Source organism: Oryctolagus cuniculus, chromosome 19 (assembly GCF_051225735.1).
Source record: "Oryctolagus cuniculus isolate XC-2025 breed Fujian yellow rabbit chromosome 19, ASM5122573v1, whole genome shotgun sequence".
In the NCBI taxonomy this organism is placed as follows: domain Eukaryota; kingdom Metazoa; phylum Chordata; class Mammalia; order Lagomorpha; family Leporidae; genus Oryctolagus; species Oryctolagus cuniculus.
The window spans coordinates 70,774,454-70,786,940 of NC_142885.1; the positions used below are offsets into that span (position 1 = coordinate 70,774,454).

At 52.1% G+C, this 12,487-nt stretch overlaps 1 protein-coding gene across 4 annotated transcripts in view; it reads left to right on the forward strand.

Annotated features, from left to right (window-relative positions):
• Window positions 1–7,494, forward strand: part of MEIOB (meiosis specific with OB-fold) — a 32,274-nt gene extending 24,780 nt beyond the window's left edge. Inside the window, exons 12-14 of one of the 4 annotated variants that reach the window (XM_051830261.3) lie at window positions 218–401; window positions 1,121–1,207; window positions 6,796–7,494. In XM_051830261.3, coding sequence (XP_051686221.3) covers window positions 218–401; window positions 1,121–1,207; window positions 6,796–6,906 — 382 coding nt within the window. In that variant the 3' untranslated portion in view covers window positions 6,907–7,494. Of the gene's footprint in view, window positions 1–217; window positions 402–1,120; window positions 1,208–2,377; window positions 2,632–6,795 lie in introns of those variants that run through there. The other 3 variants (XM_089321860.1, XM_089321861.1, XM_051830262.3) reach the window with 3 other exon arrangements.
• Window positions 7,495–12,487: the final 4,993 nt, after the last annotated feature.

Sequence of the window (12,487 nt, forward strand, 5' to 3'; positions counted from 1 at the left end):
GGGCGGGGAGGGCAGGATGGTGACAGGAGTGCTGGGCCCAGTTTCGGAGAAGTCAGACACTGGCAGTGAGGCTGGCGTGGGTGGCGAGCACTTGTAGTTTCTTGTCCTGCACAGCAGTGAGCGTTGGCCAAGTGTTCCACATGCAGTAAGTAGTTCTGCAAGTGGTATCATGTGTCCGTCAGGGCCATCACCGTTTGTCATGGTCTTTTCTTTGCAGTTCTGGCTGTGGTTATATTGTAAATGCAGCATCAAATACTTGTACAACTTGCCACAGAGACTCCTTGGGATATAAATCCAATTTTTCCAGCTTCGACATGCTGATCGATGTGACTGACCACACAGGCACCCTCCCTTCCTGCAGTCTCTCAGGAAATGTCGCTGAGGAGACCTTGGGCTGCACGGTAAAGAGCCAAAAAAAGAAGTGTTAGCAATATTTTGAAATGAATTCTCCTCCCCCCAGGTCTAGGTTATTTTGGTGAACATTTGATAGATAGAAGTTTATTCATTAATAAAGAGGTCGGCAGGTGGGGGGGAGGATCTTGATTTAAACAACATTGTTTTAATGAATATTCAGATATTGTATATCGAAATCCTAGATAACATTGACTGCTAGGAATAGTGACTGAAACACTAGCCAACAAGGAGGAATAAACGTGGCATTTTCTGTATCAAGTGGCAGTGGCTAACACAGTGTGATGGAGACATTACTTAGCTGTCAGGTGGCTTCAAGAAGTGGATTTTCACCGGCACAGCCTGTGTAGCCCCTGTGGTTTTCTTCCGGATCTGCAGCTGTAGATCAGCAGCAGATACTTAGAGGATAGCATGTGCATTTGATGGTAGGCACTTGTTTTTTTAATTGTTAAAACCATCTCATGAAATTTAGCATTGAGTTTTGTTCCAAATTATGTTTCCATGTCACTGAGGGGCTTTCCTCGCTGAGCACCTGATTCGCTGTGGGGACCCTGTTTTAGCTTTGCTTGTGTCGCCCCCTGTCTCAGGAGGACTGGGCTTGATCACTGCGTGAGATTTCATTCCTAGTGAGCAGGTTTAGATCTCACATCATTGTCACCGTGAGTTATGTATGTCAACCTCAGAAATGTTTGATCTTTTTTTCTAACAGGTCAATGAGTTTCTTGCAATGACAGACGGACAGAAAACAGCGTTAAAGTGGCAACTTCTTTTGGAAAGAAGCAAAATTTATTTAAAAGTTAGTGTATTTTACAGTACTGTATTATATATATTCAAACAATAAGGAAAGCCTAGACTGTGACCTAATAGAGAATTTATTATTTTTTAAAGATTTATTTATTTAAGAGGCAGAGTTATACAGAGAGACAGAGAGAAAGGTCTTCCATCCGCTGGTTCACTCCCCAGTTGGCTGCAACAGCCAGAGCTAGGTAGATCCGAAGCCAGGAGCCAGGAGCCAGGAGCGTCTTCCAGTTCTCCCATGTGGGTGCAGGGGCCCAAGCACCTGGGCCACGTCCACTGCTTTCTCAGGCCATAGCAGGGAGCTGCGTCAGAAGTGAAGCAGCCAGGGCTCAAACCAGGGCCCATATGAGATGCCAATGCTGCAACTGGAGGTTTAACCTACTTCTGCCATAGTGCCAGTGCCGATTCCCAGATGTGTAGAGGGAATTTAGTTACCCTAAAAATGGTGGATAATCAGGTTTTTTTAAAATATGGTATAAAGGAATGACAAATGACACCAAAGACAAGGACTGAGCGTGATGTCTCTAAGGCAAGGCTGTAGGCTGTAGGAGCAAGGCTGGGTCACCCTACCCCCACCCCTGCTCTGCGCCTGGTGAGGCACAGTCAAATGCTTAGACTCCTTCTTGGTCTGAATCTTCATTGCACTGCTCCATTGCACCAAGGCCTGTAGGGTGGTGAGGTTAGTGACCTTGGGAGTGTGTAAAATTCTGTGACCACAACTCTGGAGGGTCACAGGCAGCTCCTGTGGCACTGGCGACACTGCAGGGTTGGAGGCCCATGGGCTTGCAGCACTCAAGGGACAAGGGGAGAAGAGTCAGACTGCCTCCTTGGTGCAGGGAGGAGAGTGGACCAGAACATGTGACCACAGAGCCTGCACCCTTTCCCTCTGTGGTTCTCCAGTTCTTTATCTTTCCTGCTCCTGAAAGTTATTGTGCTCTTGCTTATGTGAGTTATGCTCACCGATAACTGCTGTACTAGATCTTAATATAGAGAAAAATCCAAACATTCATAAGCATACATTGCACTGCTGGACAGCACAATGATATCACATTATGTCCTGCAGCCGCTGGAAAGAGGCAGTGTGCAGTGTGAGGGAAGGCAGACCTCGCAGAGCTCTGAGTCCAGAGACCCTGAATCCTAACCTGCGAGCTGCTCTGCCATCTTCCAGGGTTCCTCTCCTGCAGCCTTAAGCATATCAGCAGAGGCCGCAGACATGGAGTCATCAAGGGCCTCCCCAGTGTTCCAGGACCTTCGTCTGAGGATTCGTCATTACTGAGACAGAGGAAGCGTTTCCTCCAGCGTTCACCTCGCACCTTGAACACTGTTCCCATCTCACCTTGAACGCTGTCTGTTCCCATCTCACCTCGAACGCTGTCTGTTCCCATCTCACCTCGAACGCTGCCTGTTCCCATCTCACCTTGAACGCTGTCTGTTCCCATCTCACCTCGAACGCTGTCTGTTCCCATCTCACCTCGAACGCTGTCTGTTCCCGTCTCACCTTGAACGCTGTCTGTTCCCGTCTCACCTTGAACGCTGTCTGTTCCCGTCTCACCTCGAACGCTGTCTGTTCCCATCTCACCTTGAACGCTGTCTGTTCCCATCTCACCTTGAACACTGTCTGTTCCCATCTCACCTTGAACGCTGTCTGTTCCCGTCTCACCTCGAACGCTGTCTGTTCCCGTCTCACCTTGATGCTGTCTGTTCCCGTCTCACCTTGAACGCTGTCTGTTCCCATCTCACCTCGAACGCTGTCTGTTCCCGAAGCCGATTCATTTGGCTCTTTGACCAACTGTGAGTTTTCCTTCCAGATAAAAGAGTCCCTCCAGACCTGTTGTCAATGAGTCTGGTCGATTTAAATTCAGAGCAGGCATTCAGCCTGGTGGCTGTGCTACTCTTGCAGCAGGGGGTGGGGTGGGGCTAGTGCTGTGGCTTAGCAGGTAAAGCTGCCGTCTGTGACATGGACATCGCATATGGATGCTGGTGCATGTCCCAGCTGCTCCACTTCTGACCCAGCACCCTGCTAATGGCCTGGGAAAGCAGTGGAAGATGACCCAAGTTCTTGAGCCCCTGCACCCATGAGGGTCAGCTCCTGGGGGTGAAGCTCTGGCTCCTGGATTTGGCCTGGCCCAGTCCCGGTCATTGTAGCCATCTAGGGGGTGAGCCAGTGATGGAAGATCAATCTCTCCCCTCCAGCTTTGACTCTGAAATACATAAATAACCCTTAAAAAAAAAAGACATTGCTTGGGACACCCATATCTCAGATTGGAGTGCCTGGGTGCAAGTCCCGGCGCTCCTCTCGTTTCCAGCTTCAGGCTGATGCGCATCCGGGGGCACCTCAGCTGGGGACTCAGGTTGATAGCTCCCTGCCACAACACCACACGGGAGACCTGGGTGGATTTCCTGGCCCTGACAGGCCCCAGCTCTGGCAGCAATCGGGACTGAGACAACAGTTGGAAAATTTCTCTCTGTGGGTCTCTGTGACTCTCAAATAAGTAAATAAATTCATGGGAAGGTACTTATGGTTTTCCAAACTTGATCCAAACATGACACATTGTCCTCAAGTAAATGGGCATTGTAACTTTCCAAAGAATATATTTAAAACATTTCAGTTGGGTTTAACAAAGATTTTAAGTGGCTGTAAAGTGGTTGTACCACATCACAAGATGTGATAAAGACCATGAAACTCAAATACTATTTCAATTGCTATAATCAGTTAGAACAGAACATATAATTTAGAAAGTTGGAACTTAATACTATTTTGTTAATATAACAATAACAAAATATTTATCCAGACTGAATATTTATATATTTATTATATTTCAGTTAAAATAATAGGTACCCAAAATGGTTCCATTGGAGTGAGTTCAGAGAGAATTCATTTTAATGTCTTAAAACAAAGTAATGGTGGCCCGCGCTGTGGCACGGTGGGTTAAGCCAGCACTTGTGATGTAGCTGGTTAAACTGGTTTGTGACACCAGCATCCCATATCAAAGCGCTGGCTACTCCTCCTCCAATCCAGCTCTCTGCTAGTGGCCTGGGAAAGCAGTGGAAGATGGCCCAAATATTTGAGTCCCTGCAGCTCACATGGAAGATACAGATTGAATTCCTGGCTCTTGGCTTCAACCTGGCCTACCTCTAGCAATTGTGGTCATTTGGGGAATGAACCAGCAGGTAGAAGATCCCTCGCAGCTGGCGCCATGGCTCACTAGGCTAATCCTCCGCCAGTGGTGCTGGCACCCCGGGTTCTAGTCCCGGTTGGGGCACCAGAGTCTGTCCCGGTTGCCCCTCTTCCAGGCCAGCTCTCTGCTGTGGCCCGGGAGTGCAGTGGAGGATGGCCCAAGTGCTTGGGCCCTGCACCCCATGGGAGATCAGGAGAAGCACCTGGCTCCTGGCTTCGGAGCTGTAGCAGCCATTTGGGGGGTGAACCATCGGAAAAAGAAGGACCTTTCTCTCTGTCTCTCTCACTGTCTAACTCTGCCTGTAAAAAAAAAAAAAAAAAAAAATCCCCCTATCTCTGTCTTTCCCCTTCTCTCTCTGACACTCTGCCTTCAAATAAATCTCCAGAAACAAAAAACAAAGTATTAAAATTCCTTATATGTTTGATATCAGCATTAAAGAATGATTTCAAAAAAGGACAAAACCATAACTCCCAAACAAAATTAAAATGAACAGAGGCCGGCATTGTGGCATGGGGGTAGTGGGTTCGGCTTCCCCCTGTGATGCCAGCATCCCATATCAGAGTTTGGTTCAAGTCCAGGCTGCTCTGCTTCCCCTGTTAATGCATTAATGGGCCTGGAAAGCAGTGGAGGATGACCGAAGTACTTGGGCACCTGCCACCCATATGGGAGTCCTGGGCTCCTGGCTTTGGCCTTGCCCAGCCGTGGCTGTTGGAGGCATTTGGGAAGTAAACCAGTGGATGGAAGATTTTCTCTCTCTCTCTCTCTCTCTTACTCCGTAACTCTTCCTTTCAAAAAATAAAACTGGCTGGCGCCGTGGCTCAATAGGCTAATCCTCTGCCTTGCAGCGTTGGCACACCAGGTTCTAGTCCCGGTCGGGGCCCTGGATTCTGTCCCGGTTACCCCTCTTCCAGGCCAGCTCTCTGCTGTGGCCCGGGAGTGCAGTGGAGGATGGCCCAAGTGCTTGGGCCCTGTACCCCATGGGAGACCAGGATAAGTACCTGGCTCCTGCCTTCGGATCAGCGCAATGCGCCGGCTGCAGCAGCCATTGGAGGGTGAACCAATGGCAAAAAGGAAGACCTTTCTCTCTGTCTCTCACTGTCTACTCTGCCTGTCAAAAAACAAAAACAAACAAACAAACAAAAAAAAAAACTTAAAAATAAAATATTAGGTTTAATTTAACTCTATTTGATGAAGGAACTAGTATGTTAAAAAGAGGTTCAAAGGGGGCCGGCGCCGCGGCTCAATAGGCTAATCCTCCGCCTGCGGCGCCGGCACACTGGGTTTTAGTCCCGATCGGGGCGCTGGATTCTGTCCCGGTTGCCCCTCTTCCAGGCCAGCTCTCTGCTGTGGCCAGGGAGTGCAGTGGAGGATGGCCCAAGTGCTTGGGCCCTGCACCCCATGGGAGACCAGGAGAAGCACCTGGCTCCTGCCATCGGATCAGCGCGGTGCGCCGGCTGCGGCGGCCATTGGAGGGTGAACCAACGGCAAAGGAAGACCTTTCTCTCTGTCTCTCTTTCTCACTGTCCACTCTGCCTGTCAAAAAAAAAAAAAAAAAAAAAAAAGGTTCAAAGGAAAATCAAAAGAATAGACACATCAGAAATGCTGAGATGGATTTCTTACAGGGCAGCATCAATGCATCTACACCCAGGAAATGTTCCCTGGACCTGCATGAACAGCATCACTCGCGTCATTATCAGCTTCCCACCACCCACAGCTGAAGCACACTCAGCCTGTGCCGTGGCAGGTGTAGGGCCCCAGGAGCAGATAACTCCCAGGGTGCCCTGCCGTGCCACCCTGCAGACCTCCTCCTATCTGGGTCGCCCATGCACAGGCCTCCTCAGTTTTTCCTTATGCTAGCACATGTTTCTCTCTCTTCTTGGAAATGAGTGTTTGGCGTATCTGCCCACTTTATAGTAAATGAAATGTTGGTGGAAGTGCTTTGCAAATTGCAAAACAGCAGCAGTAATACACCGTGTTGTGCTAACCTGTGGCCTGACTGTGTGTCAGTGCTGCCTGCTCATGTCTGTCACAGCTGGCGGTCAGCGCACAGTAAGCTCTTTCCTCTACAGGTTGGGTTTGTGATCCCAGTTTCCTGCTTAAGAGGAAGGTCATGGAAAATGTTAGGGCTCTTTGCAAAATCCCTGGCAGAAGCTGTGATTTCTCTCCCATGCTCTCTGCTTGAGACTGGAACCCTTCTCAATGTCTTACAGTTGTGAGAAGTGTATGTTAGCATCTGTAGACAGAGCTTTCTTGAGACTGGAACCCTTCTCAATGTCTTACAGTTGTGAGAAGTGTATGCTAACATCTGTAGACAGAGCTTTCTTGCAGGCCCCTTGGCCACTGGTGTTCAGCTTTATAAACTTGGTGGCCTCACAGTTCACCCTCTGTGTCTCTCTTCTCCCCACAGCTTGTTTCCTCGCCCAGAGCGAGGGGTGGGCTGAGAACCAGCGTTCTCTCATGTGTGCGTGCAGACCCCGTGGAGGCCAGTCGGCAGCTGTCTGGACAAGGACACCTTTAAAACCACATATCACTTTTTTCTAGATTTATTTATTTTATTTGAAAGGCAGAGAGAAAGAGAGAGGTCCTCCATCTGCTAGTTCACTCCCCAGATGGCCACGACAGCTGGAGCTGCGCTGATCTGAAGCCAGGAGCCAGGAGCTTCCTCCGGGTCTCCCATGCCGGTGCAGGGGCCCGAGGACTTGAGCCATCTTCTACTGCTTTCCCAGGCCACAGCAGAGAGCTGGACCAGAAGTGGAACAGCCAGGACTCAAACCAGCGCCTATATGGGATGCCGGCACTGCAGGTGGTGGCCTTACCTGCTACACCACAGCGCCGGCCCCCATGTAGTTTTAAACTCTGGAGAAGTTTGGAGTTTTGACTCTTTAAAATAGAATGTTAATTTGACAATTATGGATAAATATATTTTGTTTACATATGCTGGAAGCGTTCCTATGAACTGTGGCTGTGCCTCCTCCTGGAGTTAGTCTGGGGCAAGTCTGAAAGCCCCCAGCCGAGCCTGCTGCTCACAAGGCCCTTCCACTGCGCTGCCCTGTGCCCTCCCACGTTGGAGAATGTTTGCGCTAATAAACAAGCCCAGTCTCTCGTGCGGGATGAATGGTTTCTTCCTTAGGCCACTTGCCACGTTGGTCCCTGGAAGACGAGAGCCTCTAGGAACCACCATGGAGTGTGGCATCAGGTCCTCGGCCAGGCCAGGGCGGGGGCCACGTCTGCCGCAGCGTGACCACTGCGTCGCGTGCAGCCTTGCTGACCCCTTCCCTTCTGTGAGGACACGCTGACCATGCCGTGGTGTGGCGGTCAGTGTGGGGCTGGGATTCGTGAGTCTGAATCAGCAGGGGGACCAGCTCCAAAGGTTACCTGAGTGTCCGGAGCTTCCAGGGGTGGCCCCATGCAGGGTGCTAGGACACAGGCGGCTCGGCCGGCTGTGCTGGGGCTGGCGCTCCCAGAGGCTGCCGTCACCGCTTCAGGATTGGAAAAAGGGAAAAGTGAGTCTAGGAAGCTCCTTTATAAAGTGGGTCTTGGGAGAGAAACCTACCTTGCCGACAGTGTTTCCCTGGGTGTTACCACATGCAACTGTGGAGGAGTGAGGGCAGTTGACCCCCCGTTAAGCAAAGGTGGAGGTGGCACCTGACCACTGGGCCACGTCCAGCAGCTCAGGACACAGGGAAGGGATGCCACTCAGGTCGTGTCTGGAGCTGATCTGCCGGCCCTGGAGCCCTGAACTCCAGCAGCAGGTCCGGAAGCACCAGGGTCTGGGCTCCGAGCCCAGGGCCTCAGCTGCTCCCGCTGCCTCACCTCTGGCTGTGCTGCGTGATGGAGCAGGCCTCCCGGGCTGCAGCCACAGCCTGGAGCCCAGCAGCCAGCAAAGGGCTCAGTCAGCTCCTCACTGGTTAGGGGCAGCGCCACTGCTTATTCAACAGACCACACCCAAGAGTCCAGCCACACTGAATCCAAAGTGCTTCACCAAGTATAGCTCACACGTGGATGAAATAAATATCACCAGCCGGTCAGTGTCTGCAATTCAGCTGTACGTTAGCCAGAACGCAGGCACTCAAGAAAGTAGCAGCACACGGCCGTGGTGTCCATTGGAGGGTGAACCAACGGCAAAGGAAGACCTTTCTCTCTGTCTCTCTCTCTCACTGTCCACTCTGCCCATCAAAAAATAATAATAATAATAAAAAAGAACAAGCACCACAGCAGTGTGGACCCCATTCCTCACCCAGACCCTGGAGCCTCTGTCCTGACCATCATCTTTATTTTTAATTACTTTTTTATTAGAGTTATAGACAGAGAGAGAGAAAGAGAGAAATGTCTTCCTTCCGTTGGTTCACCCCCGAAATGGCCGCCATGGCCAGTGCTGCACTGATCCAAAGCCAGGGGCCAGGTGCTTCCTCCTGGTCTCCCATGCGGGTGCAGGGCCCAAGTACTTGGACCATCCCCCACTGCCCTCCCGGGCCACAGCAGAGAGCTGGACTGGAAAAGGAGCAAGTGGGACTAGAACCCAGCACCTATATGGGATGCCAGCGCTGCAGGTGGAAGATTAGCCTAGTGAACCACGGCGCCGGCCCCAATTACTTTTATTTTTTAAAGATTTTTTGTTTTTTGACAGAGTGAACAGTGAGAGAGAGAGACAGAGAGAAAGGTCTTCCTTTTGCCATTGGTTCACCCCCTAATGGCCGCCACGGCTGGCGCGCTCTGGCCGGCGCACCGTGCTGATCCGAAGCCAGGAGCCAGGTGTTTCTCCTGGTCTCCCATGGGGTGCAGGGCCCAAGCACTTGGGCCATCCTCCACTGCACTCCCGGGCCACAGCAGAGAGCTGGCCTGGAAGAGGGGCAACCGGGACAGAATCCGGCACCCCGACTGGGACTAGAACCTGGTGTGCCGGCGCCGCTAGGTGGAGGATTAGCCTATTGAGCCATGGCACTGGCCTATTTTTTAAAGATTTTATTTATTTACTTGGGAGGTAGAGTTACAGACAGTGAGAGAGACAGAGAGGTCTTCCTTCCATTGGTTCTCTCCCCAAATAGCCACAACGGCCGGAGCTGTGTGCTGATCCGAAGCCAGGAGCCAGGAGCTTCTTCCAGGTCTCCCATGTAGGTGCAGGGCCCCAAGGACTTGGGCCATCTTCCACTGCCTTCCCAGGCCATAGCAGAGAGCTGGATCAGAAGAGGAGCAGCCGGGACTAGAACCAGCGCCCATATGGGGTGCCGGCACTGCTGGTGGAAGAGTAACCTACTGCGCCACAGTGCCGGGCCCTTAATTACTTTTTTAAAATTATTTTTAGAGACAGAGAAAATGTGCCAGCCTATCTGCTGCTGGCTGGGACTTGGGGCTGGTTCAAGCCAAAGCTGGGAGCCTGGCACATAATCCAGATCTCTCACGTGCTTAGCTGTAGGTGGGCCGTCCTTGCAGTGGATGGGGCCGGCGCTGTGGTGGAGTTAAGCTGCTGTCTTCATTGTTAGCACCCATGTGGGCACCAGTTTGTGTCCTGGCTGCTCCATTTCCAGTCCTTAATGCCCCTGGAAAGCAGCAGGAGATGCCCCAAGTCCTTGGGACCCTGCACCTGTGTGGGAGACCCAGAGGAAGCTCCTGGCTCCTGGCTTCAGACCCGCCCAGCTCTGGCTATTGCAGACATTTGGGAAGTGAATCAGCAGATGGAAGACCCCTCCCCTTCCCACTCCCTGTAACTCTGCCTTTCAAATAAATGAAAAAATTTTAAGAAGTCCTGAACAAGAATCCCTGGGTTACGCTCTGCTTCTGGGGTATGTGACCTCAGTGAGGTGCAGTTGTTAAAAATGATCATGTAGGCCGGCGCTGCGGCTCACTAGGCTAATCCTCTGCCTGTGACGCCGGCACACCGGGTTCTAGTCCCGGTCGGGGCGCCGGATTCTGTCCCGGTTGCCCCTCTTCCAGGCCAGCTCTCTGCTGTGGCCCGGGAGTGCAGTGGAGGATGGCCCAAGTGCTTGGGCCCTGCACCCCATGGGAGACCAGGAGAAGCACCTGGCTCCTGCCTTTGGATCAGCGCAGTGCGCCAGCCGCGGCGGTCATTGGAGGGTGAACCAACAGAAAAAGGAAGACCTTTCTCTCCGTCTCTCTCTCTCACTGTCTACTCTGCCTGTCCAAAAAAAAAAAAAAAGAGAGAGAGATCATGTACACCTCTATTTACTGACCATATTTTGTTTAAAAATTCTCTTAAAATGTTTATTCTTGTTTCATTTGAAAGGCAGAGCAACAGAGAGGGAGGGAGGGAGGGAAGGAAGGAGGGAGGGAGGGAGGGAAGGAAGGAGGGAGGGAGGGAGGGAAGGAATATTTTCCATCCACTGATTCACTCCCAAATGGCTGCAGTGGCCAGGTCTGGGCCAGGCTGAAGCCAGGAGCCTGGAGCCCTCTCCAGGTCTCCAGCGTGCGCGGCAGGGGCCCAGGCACGTGGGCCATCTTCTGTTGCTTTCGGGGGAACTGGATTGGAAGCCGAGCAGCCGGGACGCAGACTGTGCTCGGGGTGGGGTGCCGGTGTCACGGGTGGTGGCTTCACCCACTGCCCCAGTGTTGACCCCCCCCACAGCTGTTATGTTCTGTACGCACTAATGTACCAGGGCGTAATTTTAAGTGTGATAATGGTTTATTGTATATGGGAAATCGAAATATATAGCCACACACAGAGAACTGACGTAGCAAATGTTGACAGCTGTGGAATCTACCAAAGGGTACACGAAGTCCTTTGTATTGATCTTTCTGCATTTTCATGGGTCTGAATTCATTCAAAACAAACTGGGGAGATGCATTTTCTGGGTGCAGGGTTACCACGAGTTCAGTAGCTCCGGGAATCCTGAGACGGGTGTATTTTGGACTCTTGCACCAAGCACTTGCTGTGCTGAGCCTGTGACGCCGACGTCAGCTGTCTGCGGCAGACACTGCTGCACCGGCCGGGCAGCCTTGCCCCCGGGCACCACGCAGTCTGGGTGCCGGCTTGTGCCACCTCCCGAGGGAGGCCACGTGTGACCTTTGCCCCTACCTACACCGTGCAGCCTCTCCCCTGAGCACTCGCACGGATGCCACCTGCACCTGGAACGTGCGTCCACCCTCTGTCCACTTACGGGAACCCAGCGAGAGGAGAGAACAAACGGGCTGCTCAGTGCTCAGTGCTCAGAGATGGACAGCTGACTCAGCGTCGTCTGTCACTGAAGATACCAGTGTAGACAGACACTGCACACAGCAAAACGTCAGGAAACGTCTGCTGTGAGCAAATCCACTTCAACAATTAGTTACAGCCCCGGGTTTGGAGGAACGCGCGCCGAATGGTTCACTTCGGCTTCGCCGGGTAGAGACGGCTGCAGCGTCCGTCTGTTTCCCTGTAGTTGCTGGAGCTTCTGTAGTAGACGTGTAGCCCTAAGCAATTAGAAGAAATTTAATTAAGGGGCCAGTGCTGTGGTGTAGCGGGCTAAGCTCCCGCCTACGACACCGGCATCCCACGTGGGCGCCAGTTCATGTCCCGGTTGCCCCTCTTCCAGGCCAGCTCTCTGCTGTGGCCCGGGAGGGCAGTGGAGGATGGCCAAGTGCTTGGGCCCTGCACCCGCATGGGAGACGGGAGGAAGCTCCTGGCTCCTGCCTTCAGATCAACTGAGCACTGACCATTGTGGCAATCTGGGGAGTGAACCAGCGGATGGGGGGCCTTTGTCTCTAACTCTGCCTCCCAAATAAATAAAAGCTTAAAACCACAACAACTAAGAGTAGGTAAGAGCGCACGACGCCTGGTAGACAGACCCGACCGTGGGATCACCTCAGTGACGCACACGTGAGCCTGGGCGTCCACTACAGGTGCACTTGCGTGCAGTCAAGACTTGAGGTTCTGGTCTGGGACAGCTGGGTCACCTCCTGGCACTGCCACGCAGCTGAGTGACCTACACGGGGCCTCTTGGCTCCTGCATCTAAACCTTTGCCTCTCCTATGGGGACAGGAGCGGCGGGCGGATGTATTGTGCATTCCATAATCCACAGAAACATACCGTGCGCTTGGCACAAGGCCCAGCAGCACTAAGTGCTTGGCAAATTATTACTAAATCAGATGTTCTCAGCTTTGTTCCA